This window comes from Pseudomyrmex gracilis, unplaced genomic scaffold, assembly GCF_002006095.1.
Source record: "Pseudomyrmex gracilis isolate BER0280 unplaced genomic scaffold, ASM200609v1 scaffold_332, whole genome shotgun sequence".
NCBI lineage: Eukaryota > Metazoa > Arthropoda > Insecta > Hymenoptera > Formicidae > Pseudomyrmex > Pseudomyrmex gracilis.
The window spans coordinates 54,903-71,627 of NW_018020916.1; the positions used below are offsets into that span (position 1 = coordinate 54,903).

Genomic DNA, 16,725 nt, shown 5'->3' on the forward strand with positions numbered 1-16,725 from the left:
GGCACCAATTTGTAGACTTAATCAATAATAACAACTTCTGTATCAGATTTGTAGTCTTTTTGTTGACAACAGGTGATAGCAGACACTTGCATGATTTGCTTTTGACAGACTTGGCTATCTGGGTTGTTATGTCATAATTGATGTTTTGCAGACCAAAAACTGACGTTATTATCACGTGAGCTTGCTTGCTGGGATATTGTGTGGGAGTTGCGAAATATTTCTGCAATATTACTGCAAGCTTACGGCAATGTTGAAATGTCCGCCTTCAAAAATATTGCAATGTAAGATTACAGTAATGTTACCGTGCAATGTAATTGTAATATTAAAACGCAATGTATTTGTAGTATTGAAACACAATGTATTTGTAATATTGAAACGCATTGCACAAATATGCAAATTGTTTCAAATTTAATAGATAAACTTTAACAATATATAAAAACATCCCAAAAGAGATGAGAATAAACTTATTGCAAAATTGTGTAAATTCATAACCTTTTTGCACTCAAAATTTACAATCAGATATCCGAACGTAAAAAGATTATGAACTTACACAATGTTGCAACGAGTTTGTTTTCATCTGTCTTGAATGTCTTCATACATTGTCGAATTTTATTTATTAAATTTAAAGCAATTTGCATATTATAAAAGTATGAATAAATTGTTGGTTTCATATAAAAATTATTAAACAATTTTGTTTGTAATTTTACTTTATTATATATATTACATTTTCTTCACCATAGCCCGACCGTTTCCATGAACCAGAACGTAACACTTGCTTGCGTATATATGTACAAACAGCCTCTGTAATGCAAAAGTATATGATAATTATATTTAAAATATTCCTTCTGAAATGCCCACACAGACATCCATCCATCCAGACATTAGACATTTATTAGATGTCGCATGGAGCTGTCGACGTCTAATAGACGTCTAATGAAATTTTTGTTCTGTGTGGGTGTATATATTGATTAAAAATAATAACATAGAAGTGTGCGATTGTGCTGGAAAAAATGCTAAGAAAATATATTAATTACAACACATATTATATCAATTACATTATTTCTGAGATAGAAGTACTATTTTAAAAACCAAAAATATTTTTATACGCAAATACACAAATATTACGCTGTAACAAATTTGAATATATTAATGTATCAAGAAATATTGACAAAGTAATAATGTCTGATGTGAGGATCAGTGACTTCGGATTTGTCGATAAGAAACAAATTGCAGAAATAGTCCAAACCGGCAGAGGTGTTTTGCCAAATAATGAAATATTATACATATATATATATGTGAGAGTTATATTGCATAAATAAGAGAAAACTATATAATCCTAATATATAAATCATAGTATAACTGTTACATTATATGTTACTCCCATGTTATGTAGCAGTCATATTTTGTTTGCTAGGAGGATAATACTATTGTCTGCGTCCTTAATAACGCTAAAAGTCAAGATAATAAATTTATATATTATAGGAACAAAACTGATAATAATTTATATATTGTAGGAACAGGCGCGTTTTTAAGACTGGTAAAACTTCGGTGCAAGAACAAAGATGAGAGGGCCCTTTAATTAATAATAATAATAATAATAATAATAGTAATAATAATTATTATTATTATCATTATTATTATTATTGTTATTATTATTTATTAAAGGCAATTGGACAAAAGTTTTTAATGATTTTTTATTTGTATGCAAATTTAGAAACGAACACCTCTTCAAACTTTAACCGACATAAATTTGTTTGCAACATCTTCCAAATTTAAATTAATCAAAACATTTTTTTCAATTGATAATAAAGTTAGATCAGATGTTCTTTCCTGTGTCATGGTACTTCTTAAATAACTTTTAAGTCTCCTTAATACACTAAATGATCTTTCGGCACTCNCAACTCCGATAGGTAATGTTATGAATATTATAAATTTATAAATNTTTATCATGCACCGAGAGCCCGCAGATCCCGGGGCCCGTCGGTGCATCGCACCGGTTGCACCGACGTTAAATACGCCTCTGTGTAGGAACACAACCTTATAATACAAATTTGTTTCTTATATCATGCGAATCACATTTAGGAATCAATATTTAGAAATAGTTACAGTAAGGCAAAGCAGATATACAGAGTGTCCCAGAATTAGTGTAACATCTCTCGTAGACAGGTAGAAGGAGTAAAACTAAGTCGATAAGTCCTATACCATTTTGCTAGATTCGCAATAGTTACCGAGATCTTAATTAACAAAGATCCGCAAATAAGCGTGCATCGGGCTGTCTTACGCGCGTAGGACAGCCCAGCGCGCTTCGCACGATTACATTTTAATATGTATATGTTATAGTATATGCTGTTATATTAGCTCCTCCCATATGTCGCTATGGGTAACACCGTTAGCGCGCGAAGCGCACTGGGCTGTCTTACGCGCGTGAGACAGCCCGATGCATGCTTATTCGCTGATCTTTGTTAATTAAGATCTCGGTAACTATTGCAAATCTAGCAAAATGGTATAAGACATTTTGACTCAGTTTTACTCCTTCTATTTGCTCACGAGAGATGTTACACTAATTCTGGGACACCCTGTATAGAATCATAGTTTTGTCAAAATATTTGCGCCGAAGCTTAAAATTCCGTACCACGATAAATTTATTATCTTACCAATCCTACACACAATTGTACCCACATTGTAAAAACTATATGCATAATAAATTAACTTTAATAACATTTTAATATGTGAAATTTACATATACATACACATATACATATATATGCATACACATACACATATACATACATATATACATATACATATATGTCTATATATAATTTTATAAATGTTACGGATATATTTTTCACATTAATAATTATTCAAACAGTACAATGCAGAGTGATACACACGTTTGAGTAATATTACTGAAAAAGATATTCGACGTATCATACAAAAATTTATTAGTTTTAAAATATTTTATTCATAGTCCAATGCAATGTATGCAACGTGCCAAATAGTAAATCACGTTAAATAACATTTCTAACGTTTAGAAGACACAATAAAAACATTTGATATATATACAGGGTGTCCCAGAATTGGTTTAACATCTCTCGTAGGCAGGTAGAAGGAATAAAACTGAGGTGAAAAGTCCTATACCATTTTGCTAGATTTGCAATAGTTACTGAAATTTTAATTATAACAAAGATCCGCGAATAAGCATGCATCGAGCTGTCTTACGCGCGTAAGACTGCCAGCCGCGCTTCGCGCGCTAACGGTGTTACCCATAGCGACATATGGGAGGAGCTAATATAACAGCATATACTATAACATATACATATTAAAATGTAATTGTGTGAAGTGCGCCGGACTGTCCTACGGCCTACGCGCGTAGGACAGCCCGATGCACGCTTATTCGCGGATCTTTGTTAATTAAAATCTCGGTAACTATTGCGAATCTAGCAAAATGGTATAAGACTTTTCACCTCAGTTTTATTCCTTCTACCTGTCTACGAGAGATGTTAAACCAATTCTGGGACACCCTGTATAATATTGCTACTTGAAATGCAATACAATATTACCGTAATATTTCATTATTATATGTAAATGTAATATGTCGATAATATTATTGTAATATTATATTATAATATCTAATATTACTGATATATTGCAATTTTACTGTGATATTGCAGTAATATTACGCTATGTGGGATTGCTGAAATGTATTCTACAACATTGCTGATACATTTCGACGAAATATTGATATTGTATGTCTCTAAAACATATCTGCAATATTACATTGCAACTTGCAATGTTGCAACGTTTCTGACATATTACTGAAAGCTACGGTGCTGTATGAGGAGCTATATTCGTCACAGTTAAAATAATTTTCTGAAAATAATGTCAATAATTTATTGACTTTAAAGTTAACTTTTTTTCAATTACTTTTTGTACTTTTTTTACGTTTGTGCATTAAAAACATTCTCAATTAGAACACTACCCTTACGAAAAAGAACTACTGCCGATTACATATAAATAAAGTCAGTAATATAAATATTACTGACAATCACATAAGATTATTATTAGGTATTACAGAAATCACTGAGAATATTACTGGCAATTACACAGAATGTCAGTAAGTTTTTCGTACCACTGCCGCAATATATTACTGCCAATAGTTCTTTTTCGTAAGGGTAGAAATATATATATATATAAATTAAAGCTATTTTTCTATTTATTTTTCTAAACTTTTATTTTCCTAAAATATCTTTTTAATTACAAATTTATTTAGAGATTAGACTCAAAAAATCTATCTTGAGAGAAAAGTGAGTTAAATTAGTTTTGTATATCTTACTTGAGAGAGTTGTCGAGATATTATATTTTATTGTTCTGTAATGAAGTGAGTGTTCCACTTTTTGCATCTCTTTGTCGCATCGAAATATATTTTACATTCTTCTGACACATTTAACGCGTTCATCCGACACATATATTTTGACATTAGATCTACGAAAAACAAAAATATCAGATATTATTACATGTACAGTTGATATATCATCGCGTCAACTTGCTTCGAATAAGCCGTGAAATTTGCGGCAAAATTTATCCGCCTCTTCTGCGTATACTTGACGCGATTAATCAATCACTAGTAAGTTCGCGTTACAAATTTGGCGCGCCTGTTCCACCGCTACTTGAACGCAGTCAACGATCGCGCTGTATTGTGGGGCGATCGAATGGCTGCCTCGTATCACGTCTGTCCGTTCTGTTTCCTTCTGTGTGTAATTAATTTTACTTTATTCATCGATCATCACGAGCAGTGTCTTTGATTGAACAAGTCGGTAAGCCAATCGATTAATCTACAAATTAAAGCGTAAAGCTCACAGAAGTTTGACCGGATAATAAAGCATCAAACTTGGTTCTTTGCACAAACGTGTCGCTTCGAAGGCGGATTTACATGCACGGCCGGTGATTTGCTTTTTGCGAAATATAATCGCATAAATCAGTGATTCTCTTATTTTGCGAAAAACACTGCCCAAAAGTTCCGCAATTCTATATGCGCGTTCCCGGGCAAAGTGTATAAACAGGGTGTATCGAATGAATCTGTCTTCTCTCTCTCTTTCTCTGTCTCGCTCTCTCTCTTTCTCTGTCTCTCTTTCTTTCTCTGTCTCTCTCTCTCTCTTTATTTTTCTCTCTCTTGACAAGGTAACGATGAGCGGCAGTTGTATCGTGGTTTCAGAAGTGCATTTACATGTAAAATTCCGGGGTGTATATATATTTTATAACTTCTTCTATTTTCCACCTGTCATTGGATTATTGCATGTGACTAATGGAGAAGTGATAATGAATATCTTCCAACACTCGTATCGCAAACAGATAATTCTTTTACATGTTTGAAGTATGATATAAAAAAAATATATATTTTTTTAAAAATTATAAAATTATGCTGTATATATATGATTAGTAAGTCTTTTATTATTTTAATTAACAATAAGAAGTATACAGAATAAAAAAATTACAAAAAAAAGACAAAAAATATAAGAATAATTGTATATATCTAAGAGATGTATATTTTGATATAAATAAGAAATATTTTTATTTATGGTAACTTAAGTATTATATTTAATCTTATTATTTATACAAGGAGTTTTATTCTGTATGTATGTATGTGTGTGTGTGTGATGTTACTTTCATCAATCCTTTAGAGATGTGAGCAAACCGTCATTGAGCAAGTATACTTATAATATGAAGTCTTAATACAATAAAAATTCATTTGATATATTAATATATAATCATAATATGTAATATATGATGTATTAATATATCAAATGAATTTTTATTGTATTAAGACTTTATAATTATAAGTATACTTGCTCAATAATATTTTGCTCAGATCTCTAAAGGATTGATGAAAGTAACATCACACACACACACACACACACATAAACACAGAATAAAACTATATATACATATATGTAGTATATTTGCAAATAAAAAATTAAAACTTAATGTTTTTTTTAACATAGTTTAATGTATGATAAATTTATCTATTGTATTTCTTCATTGTCATTATTGGTTGATAAATATTCTAATTTTATTATGTACACATATTTTTTTTTATATTTAAAACAACTTATTTTCCTTTTAATAAATGATTACAGATTTTGTAACATATAGTAATAATAATTATATTACCAAACCAAATCATATTGAGATGGAAAAAAGTGCCGATGGATTGCTGTTTTGCACTGAGAGAAATAATGGTGTGGATGAAGCAACTATGATCACTGACGAAAGAGTGGCTATCTTAGATGCAGGTGCACAGTATGGAAAAGTAATAGACCGCAAAATACGCGAGTTAAATGTTCATAGTGAAATTCTGCCGCTCGATACACCTGCATTTACACTTCAAGAGAAAGGATATAAGTAAGATATATATGCATGTTTAATATTTATGAACTAAAAAACATTTGAGTTTGTTTATTAATGTGTACGCATTAATCTTTTTCTTTAGAGCTATTATAATCTCTGGAGGTCCTAGTTCAGTATATGCTGAAGATGCACCTAGATATGACGCAGACATCTTCCGAATAGGAATCCCTGTATTAGGTATTTGTTATGGAATGCAGATGATGAACAAAGAATTTGGCGGCACCGTAACTAGAAGGGAGAATCGAGAAGATGGTCAATTTCCTGTTGAAGTTGATACTAAATGCCTATTATTTAAGTAGGTATATTACAAAATCTTTATAAGATTTAGATTATTTAGAACAACTTTTACAACTTTTTAAATTGTACATTAGGGGTTTAGATAAGGAGCAAATGGTACTGTTGACACACGGGGATAGCATAGACAGAGTGGCTGACTCTTTTCGTACCACTGCCAGATCGTCAACTGGTTTCGTAGCTGGAATAGCAAGCGATAAAATGAACTTATACGGCGTGCAGTTTCATCCGGAAGTAGATTTAACACCGAATGGAAAATCGATGTTACATAACTTTTTATTCGGTATTGCTGGCCTTACGGGTAATTACACGCTCCGCGATCGAGAGGCACAATGTATTCAATATATCAGAAACACTGTAGGCGATAAAAAGGTTTTGGTAAGCAATTCACCAATTTTTCGAGTTACATTATATATCAAGCTCTGTTGGAATAAGTTTCGAAATAATCTTTGATTTTATATATATACAGGGTGTCCGGAAAATCGCTCCCAATACTTCAGGAAGTGATTAGGGATCCAAAAAGAAGAAAAAAAGTTATATAAACACAGGCCTGGAAATAAGTCGTTTCCGAGTTATAGCCACTTTTGTTTAAAAATCGTAATTTTTTTCATAATTTATTTTATTGTGTTTTAACATAAATAACTTTATTTCAGACTATTTTGATAGAAGAATAAGGATCTGCATTCGTGCTGAAGGTGGTCATTTTGAACATAGACAGGTATTTAAATCGAATTAGATATGATGTTCAAAATGACCATCTTCAACACGAATGCAGGTCCTTATTCTTCTATCAAAATAGTCCGAAATGAAGTTATTTATGTTAAAACGCAATAAAATAAATTATGATTATGAAAAAAAATTACGATTTTTAAACATAAAAGTGGCTATAACTCGGAAACGACTTATTTCCAGGCCTATGTTTATATAACTTTTTTCCTTCTTTTTGGATCTCCAATCACTTCCCGAAGTAATGGGGACGATTTTCCGAACACTTTGTATATATATATAAAACGTGTATTTTTCACATTTGGATTCTCTTATTAAAAACTGCAGTTATTGGTGAGCGGAGGTGTGGACTCGTCAGTGTGCGCAGCTCTGTTACAAAAAGCATTGAGCAAGGAGCAAGTTATAGCGCTTCACATTAATAATGGTTTTATGCGCAAAGGAGAAACACAATTTGTGGAACAGAGTTTAGCTCAACTGTGTGTCACGTTGAGAGTGGTAAACGCCGGCCGCTATTTCATGCAAGGCACGACGACAGTTCCGTTGGACAATGTCACGCCCATGATAAACACTAACGTCACAAATAACAAGGGAATATGCGGCACAGCGAGTAGCCCAAGAACCAGATTAACTAAAATGCTGTGCGAAACTACTAACCCAGAGGAGAAACGAAAAATCATAGGGGACGTTTTCGTGAGGGTCGCGAACGAGGCGATGGCGGAAATGGGATTAAAGCCGGAAGATGTGTTTCTTGGTCAAGGCACTCTCAGGCCCGATCTTATAGAAAGCGCAAGCACCTTAGTCAGTGGTAATGTATATTTTGACTTCGAGAATTTTGTAACGAGAAATAATCTTGGTGTTCTTTTGATAATGAAAGTTTTTTTTAGGCAAAGCAGATGCCATTAAAACACATCACAACGACAGCGAGCTTGTACGAGTACTGCGTGTAAAAGGCCATGTAGTTGAACCGTTGAAAGATTTTCATAAGGACGAGGTGCGGCAGCTGGGATGCGACCTTGGATTACCAGCAACACTCGTCACGCGTCATCCGTTTCCCGGACCCGGTCTCGCGGTGCGAATCCTTTGCGCGGACGAACCTTACATAGAAAAGGATTTCTCTGAAACACAAGTATGTATAAGTATAAAATAAACAAACATTTCATCATTGATCAACATTATAACGGTTAAGATAACTTGTGACAGACTGACATAAAATTTACATTTGTGTTTGTTGCGTGCATATAGGTCATAGTAAAAATAATGGCGGAGTACGAACAGATGCTGCAGAAAAAGCATGCGTTGTTGAATCGCGTGGAAGGCGCTACGACTGAAAGCGAACGTCAACAACTTCGAAGAGTCTCGAGTCATCGTCACATTGCTGCAACTCTCTTACCTATTCGTAGTGTGGGAGTTCAGGTAATTCGTATCGAAAATACAAAATATCTGATCTTTTGTTACATACTAAATGCTGAATATATTTTACCTGTGCAGGGCGATCGGAGAACTTACAGTTACGTTGTAGGATTATCTTGCGAGGAAACTGTTACTGAAGGAATAGAATGGGAAGACATGCTATTCTTAGCGAAATTAATTCCACGCGTTTGCCACAACGTCAATCGTATATGCTACATTTTCGGACCGCAGCTCCACCATCCAATACAGGATATTACACCTACCTATCTCACATCGAATGTGATAGCGACTCTGCGACAGGCGGACCACTTAGCTAATCAAGTATTGGCTTCAAACGGCTGCATGGGCGCCGTCAGCCAGATGCCTGTTGTTCTAATACCAATACACTTTGATCGCGACGCGGCGTGTCGAACGTTATCATGTCAACGTTCCGTTGTGCTCAGGCCATTCTGCACTAATGATTTCATGACCGGCACACCCGCCATCCCCGGCAAAGATCTGCCATTACATGTAAGTTCAATTTCTTTTTAATTGTTAAATACGTTAGACACAACAAATTATTTGTTATATTTCTTATATGCCTCAAAAGATACTCTAGTATTCGACTCCTTCCATTGTTTTGCAGGTAGTGAAAAAGATGGTGACGGAAATATCCACGGTGCCTGGAATTTCACGTGTTTTGTATGACCTAACGTCTAAACCGCCAGGGACAACAGAATGGGAGTAGTAAACACTCATCTTGACTTTCTTTCTATTTTTTTCACCATCTCTGCGCGCGTAATGACATGGAAAAGTGACAAAATATATCTAAAAACACGTATATATACACACACACATACACACACATACACATACACACACACAGAGGATGTTTCATGAAGACCGTATCACCGCTCGTACGCAGGTAGAAGGAGTTATTCTGAATCGAAAAGTCCTGAACTATTTTTTTTATTACATATAATAAAGGAGTAATTATTGAGTAAATAAGGCCAATCCGCGCCGATCTTTAGCTAGGCGCACGTCAGTGAGCCGCGCGGAGCGCTCACGCACATCAGGCGCGTGGTTCACTCATAGACGTATAATATATAGACTGCGCGTTTGGCTGAAAAGATGTCTTCAACGTTGAGAGAGACAACATACTTTGAATAGTAACTCTTTATCTATCATTTCTACTTCGCTAGACTAAGATGAGGCTACTATTCAACACCAGCTGTCTCTCTCAACGTTGAAGACATTTTCTTAACATGGCAAAGGTAGGACGCGCAGTCTATATATTATACGTCTATGGGTTCACTGACGTGCGCACGACTAAAGGTCGGCGCTGTGATTGGCTTGATTTATTCAATAATTACTCCTTTATTATATGTAATAAAAAAAAAATAGTTCAGGACTTTTCGACTCAGAATAACTCCTACCTACCTACGAGCGGTGATAGTCTTCATGAAACACCCTGTATATAAAATGTGTGTGTGTGCACACACACACACACACACACACACACACATGTATACATATATAAATTAAAACAAAAGAACTATGAAGAATTCGAGATTGTACTAATTTACACAAGACCTGCGGAACTTTTTTAAGGGCATGTATTAAATGAAATTGTGTATTACTTGATTCTTTAAACAAAGAATGACACACACACACACATGCGTTTGATTCGAGATCTTGAAAGCAAGTATCCATGTTTGCTTGTAAATAGTTTTCTATAATAATTCAGAAGTTTCTTTTTTAATATTAATTTATTAAATTTATTAAATATATAATTTTCGAGGTTTTATATTCTCAATCACTGTTATTACATCTCGAATCATTGCATTTGATCGATGGTACCAGTAGATTGTTGTTGTATTCAATCTGCATATAACGTTGAACATGTTTCACGGTTCGCCTGTATGTTCTATGCCAAATGCAGCTCCTGGTTTTTGTTGCGCATCTACGAAACAGAAACAGAACAAGTGTATTGTTCTGGTGTATTGTTATTGGTGCCGAATATTTTTTATTTAAACGAGATCATGAGCGAGCAAAGCAAGCGATTTATTGTTCACCATCCACAAGATTGTATTACTTATTTGTTGTATAGAGAGATAAAACGCCTTTTACATACACATTTTAACATTTCATGAAACATAATTACCTATGCATTGTTTTCAACAAGATGTGCAACTCCTCGATGCGTTTCTTTTGCGGTAGCATACTGAGGAACGCCGCAAGTGACAGAAAGTCCACTTCGTTCACAGCTTTCGACTCGATTACCCATGTTTGAATTTGCATCTTCACCTGCGTCACATAATGAGCATTTTATTTTAGACGAGAAGCGCAACTTTCATCTTTACGCGATACAAATTTTAATATTGCTTTCTAAACATTCGCATATGACGATAAAATTATTACATATATGTAAAAATAACAAGAAACAGTTTTTTTTGCATATTGAAAACTAACATAAAAAGAAAAACAATATGTATATACTTTTACATTGAAAATAGTGCGAAGTATTTTTTTCTTTTTTTCAATTAATTTACTACTTTGAAAAACGTTGAGTATTTTTCATTGATTTATTTTGATACCAAAATGTGTTGATAGTTTTTACAGTGATAGCGTGCGCGCGCGCACGCACACACACATCTAAAATACAAATATAAGAAACTAAATTTGCACTGCAGTATGTTTCTGTGATAAACTAATAATTCTCGGATATTATCGACATGTAGTTTTATCACGAGCAAACGAATCTTCCATAGTTTTATTTGTTGCTATGCCGTCACGGTTACCAATTTAATGTTCGACATAAGAGACGGTCATATTTGCGCAACACGCGTACTAAATGTATGTGTGTGTACACACACACACACACACAGAGGGTGTCCAGAATTGGTGTGACATCTCTCGTAGGCAGGTAGGAGTAAAACTGAGTCGAAAAGTCCTGAACCATTTTTTTCTATTATTTATAATAAAAGAGTAATTGTTGAGTAAATCAGGCCAATCACCGCCGACCTTTAACTAGACGCACGTCAGTGAGTCACGCGCCTGGTGTGTGTGAGTGCTCCACGCGGTTCACTGACGTGCGCCTGGCTAAAGATCGGCGCGGATTAGCCTGATTTACTCAATAATTACTCTTTTATTATAAATAATAGAAAAAAAATGGTTCAGGACTTTTCGACTCAGTTTTACTCCTTCTACCTGCCTACGAGAGATGTCACACCAATTCTGGGACACCCTGTGTGTATATATATATATATATATATATAGGGTGTCCTATAATGACCGTCTCACCGCTCGTAGGCAAAAAGAAGGGGTTATTCTAAGACGAAAAGTCTTATACCACTTCGGAAAATTAGCAATAATTAACGAAATATTAATGAATAAAGATCCGCTAATTAGCGTGCATCCAGAGTAAGGACAGCGTAAGGACAGCCCAGTCTTGGCGCTTGTTGGCGAGCAACCGCCCCTTGCCCTCCGATCCCACGTTTATTCTTCGAATTCCTGACGCGCTGTGTACACATGTTATTCTATTAGCTCCTCCCATTCTGTCGCTACGGCACGTATGTACGCACGAAAGTCTAGGCTGTCCTTACGCTGTCCTTATTCTAGATGCACGCTGATTAGCGGATCTTTATTCATTAATATTTCGTTAATTATTGCGAATTTTCCAAAGTGGTATAGGACTTTTCGTTTTAGAATAACCCCTTCTACCTACATACGAGCGGTGAGACGGTACTTATCAAACACTCTGTATATATGTATAACACAAATTTGCTAATTTATATATAATTGTTGAAAGATCTAAACACCAACAGATAATTGTGTCGAACGTAAAGACTTTTCGAAAAATAGAATTCACGTGTTTTTAAAGTATAAAATCCGATAAACAGAAAATAAACAGGAATCTGATATACACGCCAATGTACTTTGGCGACAGATAAAAACGATTTGTATCGCCAAGAAATAGTTTTGTACAACGTTGCTGTTCAACATCGATTATAATAGTTGTGTGCACCAGATCTCAAAAAAAAAAGAAAAACAAATAAAACGTAAAAACTCAGTTCCTAATTAGTCATTTCTGTCTTAAACAAATGATTATATTTACGGTACCTGTTGTAAAGGAAGAGAGAAGAGATGATTCACGAGATTAATCAACATTTCCTGATGTTTATCTATGTTTTCATTGTTATGTAAAATACTTAAATTCTGTAAAATAAAATTATCGGCTTTATTCACAGCAGCGTTATTGTGTAAAATCGCAACATAGTCGGTTCGATGCGTGACAAATTTCGCTTTGTCAATATAATCGTTTTTGCATCGCTCTGTTGCTTGTAAGATTTCTGCTTGCGATATGTATGCAACTTCTTTTGTACTATTACTATTTACAATTAAATTTTCTGCACTTTTGCTATCATTATCGGCTGAAGACTCGGCTGTTCGCAATGGCTCAGATGATTTCTTTAGATTACCGTTTTTCATATTACAATACAATTGCACATCGCGCTGCACATCGGGGTGTAAGTCATTTTTCATTAAGGCTGACAAAACATCCGGATCAATCTGCGAACAATTCTGTGCACTCAAATCTCTATTGAACGGGATTTCGTCCGTCTTTCGTTCACTCGCGACACTCATTGCAGTCTGAGATTGTTCTTTGTTTCTTTTGCATTCATCCATTATCTCATTTCTTATATCTGCTGGCAATTCGATTAACACGGACATATCGATATCGTGTATATGAGGCACTTCATACTTTGATGATTTTCCGCTGTTCGGTTTCATATGTCTGAAAAAATTCTCTTGGGACATCTGTTTTTGTACTGTTCTTTTATTCGATTTTCCAGACGTATCTTTTATTTTCATATTTTCGTATTTTGTTTTACAATTATTTACATTTTTATGTTTTGTTTCGGGTATTGACGAGTTTGCTTCAACGTCTGATGGATTTTCACCTAAGTGTCCATTGGTACGTGTATCAGTGAGTTTGGAAAGTTGCGCCGATCCAAGAGCAAGTTTTGCATCAGATATACTTTTTGTTGTTACTAATTCTGTAGTTAAAAGCAACTCCGAACTATTCGTCTTAACTTTCTCACTGTAATTCAAATCGTGTTTATTTTTATTATCATTTCCTGATGTAATATCACAGTTTTGTAACTGTTCAGTTTTGCTAAAGAAATTGATTAAAGTGGTTTTGTCCCGCTTGCTCTTGCTCACTTCTAGTTTGGATATTTGTATACCAATTCCTCTTACGTCCTCTGGCGTCAAGCGCAACTGATCCCAAATATTTACGACTTCCCTTCAAAAAGAAATTACGTGAAATTATACACTTGTATGTAAATTCTACGAAGAAGTTAATATTCAAAAATTATATGCATCAAATTAGTAACAAAAAACTTAGAGCTATCGCACACACAGCATCGCACTGCATAGCATAAAACAAATCTCGATCAACAAATATCTAACATAAAGCCATTATATTTACAGAGCATAACACGCTAGATATGCTCATTGATCTTATGCTATTCAGCTATGCCATTTTGTGTGTGTAACCCTTACTTTTTGATAACACTAACGTCATCGACAGCTGCTATAAGATTCTTCGATTTTGTTATATAATTGCAGAGACCGTGGCCCATGAACTTGGCGGTTTCCTTTGGTGCGTCCTCGGCTCTGATCATAAATTTCAACGTGATACATCTGCCTTTCGCACGAGCCGCTGTTAATCGATTGCACACCTCCACGGATAATTGGCTCAGAAAGTCCACGGCGTCCTCGTTGTTCCGAAATCTTATGCCGTAGTTCACTTCGGCCGATACGGATTTCCTGACATACTCCAGATTCAGCTTCGTGTCGTCCAGGCCGCGACACATTTTATACAGATGCTCTCCCATTTTTTTACCAAACTCTTTCTGTAAAACTTGTAACGAAATCTTCTGCAGTTCTCCGACTGTGCGCACGTTCATTTCATGTAATTTATGCGTTGTTGTTCCACCAACTCCTAAAACAAAAAGATGAGATAAATTAAATTGAACAAAACTTATATAATTAACAATTGAGGAATGAATTACAATTCAAGCATATCTTACCTGGCAAATCTCTCACATTGAAAGTTCGGATGTTTATTTCTGCATTTTTACTGCTCAAATAGAATTGATTGTCGGGTTTGGCTTTGCGCGTCGCCAATCTCGCCTGCAACTTGTTGTTACCGAATCCCGTGGATACCGGGCAACCGGTTTTTTGTTTGATTTCTTTCCTGATTACGGTAGCGAATTCTAATGGATCCGAGAATCCGGATAATTCGAGAACTTTTGTACAATCTACGTACATCTCGTCGCAGCTTACCGCCTCGATGTCTAATGTGTAGGACGCCACGGTATCGTACAGTATGTAAGAAACTTCCTTGTAACCCTCAAAATCGTATTGGATTGTTTTTAGATTTGGACACAGCTTAAGAGCTTCTCCTAGAAACATGCCGTTTTTTACACCAGCTTTTCTGGCCGCGTACGAGCACGAGGCTATTTCCGATAAAGATCCGAAATCGTCTTTGCCGTCGTGATTTGCTTTTGCGTGCGTTACAGCTACTGGTTGATCGTACAGCTCTGGTGAATTTCTGATTCCTACAGACACAAAAAAACAATCCATGTCGATGTGCATTATAACAGGCTCTCGCGTGCGCGCCGCTTTATCGTTACTTGTACTAAAACAAATTGTTTTCTCTTCAGAGTTGCTACCGACCGAAACGTCTCCGATTTCCTTTAACTTTGTCAAACGTTCGAGTCCTGGAAATACCCCGTCGCTTTTATCTCTCAGTTCATTGACGTAATCTTTAAAAGTAGTTCCCATGGTAGAAATATAGTGCAACCTCGAATTACTATAAAATGCTGAGAGAAAGTTTGTATCTCTGGTAGATAGTGCATTAGATTTTTTACTCATGGATTGGTGAATGCTGCTTGAGTTTGTTTTCACTGCATCGCTGTTTGTCTCTGGTTTTTGCATATTTTTGTTACTTTTATCGCTTGCGTCGCAGAAAGAGCTTTTCAGAGCTTGAGACTCTTCGTTTGCAAGTTCAGTGCCCTGCTTGTCACGCGTAACTGAATTCGTGTCAACTTTTTCATTCTTGTTATTCAATTTATCTGCCAACTGAGACTGCACAGTGGTGTTGTTAGAATAAAGTAAATAATTCTGAAAATTCAACAGTTTTCCAGCTGCTATGCTGTCTGTGATCCATTGCGGTTTGCATATAGGAACTGGATTTTGGGACTTTTTGTACATCATTATTTTGGAATATGGCAGATTCGACGCGATGACGTGCGTTGTGATTCTAGGACGCATGTAATGATGATATGTACCACCGTGCATCATCATCAGGCGTCTTAGTTCGTCAGACGTTGGATTCGTGTAACCGTTTACAAATATCGCGATTCCCTCAAATAATCTCGATGTTTCTTCCCGATACTCTTTGCTTGCCGTCTCGCGAAATTGTTCTTCTAGTTTGGCTTTCTTTGCGGCCATATAACCACCCTGAAATATATAATTTTTGTTTAGTCGATCAAACTAGTTTTTAATAAAAATTTCTATTATTTTAGTAAATATACAAACAAATCTAAAAGAATCTATATTACTTACCCATTCTTCAAATCCATTCTCTTTCCATTTGTGATCCCTTTTCTTTCTTGACATTCTTGTTTAACTCATGCACGCAATTACAAATACGATTGCGAATTTATGACATAAATATTTATATTATCTGTACACATTTAAAAATTATACGTAGCATAATAACTTATCACATTTTGCACACAAAAACATCTGTTCACAGAAAAAAAAAACAAATTTCTCTGTTCACTTTTTTTACACGCACGACAATCTTTCGGCTCAGCTGAAACCGCACCATAG

At 35.1% G+C, this 16,725-nt stretch overlaps 2 protein-coding genes across 2 annotated transcripts; one reads left to right on the top strand and one right to left on the bottom strand.

Annotated features, from left to right (window-relative positions):
- Window positions 1-4,696: 4,696 nt before the first annotated feature.
- On the top strand, window positions 4,697-9,813 carry LOC109860122 (GMP synthase [glutamine-hydrolyzing]). The gene is made up of 9 exons (XM_020438994.1): window positions 4,697-4,817; window positions 6,138-6,402; window positions 6,491-6,703; window positions 6,780-7,080; window positions 7,756-8,233; window positions 8,313-8,554; window positions 8,671-8,841; window positions 8,917-9,348; window positions 9,464-9,813. The coding sequence occupies exons 2-9, from the start codon at window positions 6,191-6,193 to the stop codon at window positions 9,563-9,565; spliced, it is 2,151 nt and encodes a 716-aa protein (XP_020294583.1). The 5' UTR covers window positions 4,697-4,817; window positions 6,138-6,190; the 3' UTR covers window positions 9,566-9,813.
- Window positions 9,814-10,301: 488 nt separating this feature from the next.
- On the bottom strand, window positions 10,302-16,699 carry LOC109860125 (DNA repair protein REV1). The gene is made up of 6 exons (XM_020438996.1): window positions 16,456-16,699; window positions 14,916-16,350; window positions 14,386-14,827; window positions 12,940-14,125; window positions 10,982-11,124; window positions 10,302-10,780 (listed from the first exon to the last, which is right to left on the bottom strand). Exons 1-6 carry the CDS (start codon window positions 16,507-16,509, stop codon window positions 10,630-10,632), a joined length of 3,411 nt encoding a protein of 1,136 aa, XP_020294585.1. The 5' UTR covers window positions 16,510-16,699; the 3' UTR covers window positions 10,302-10,629.
- Between the last annotated feature and the right edge of the window lie 26 nt (window positions 16,700-16,725).

Bases quoted from the DNA above. Each gene is read 5' to 3' on its own strand.
- LOC109860122 (XM_020438994.1), top strand. From the start codon at position 6,191: ATGGAAAAAAGTGCCGATGGATTGCTGTTTTGCACTGAGAGAAATAAT. The intron at 8,234-8,312 runs GTAATGTATATT...AGTTTTTTTTAG, and splicing joins CGCAAGCACCTTAGTCAGTG to GCAAAGCAGATGCCATTAAA. The intron at 8,555-8,670 runs GTATGTATAAGT...GCGTGCATATAG, and splicing joins AGGATTTCTCTGAAACACAA to GTCATAGTAAAAATAATGGC.
- LOC109860125 (XM_020438996.1), bottom strand. From the start codon at position 16,509: ATGTCAAGAAAGAAAAGGGATCACAAATGGAAAGAGAATGGATTTGAA. The intron at 16,351-16,455 runs GTAAGTAATATA...TATATATTTCAG, and splicing joins AGAATGGATTTGAAGAATGG to GGTGGTTATATGGCCGCAAA. The intron at 14,126-14,385 runs GTAAGGGTTACA...TTCTTTTTGAAG, and splicing joins GACGTTAGTGTTATCAAAAA to GGAAGTCGTAAATATTTGGG.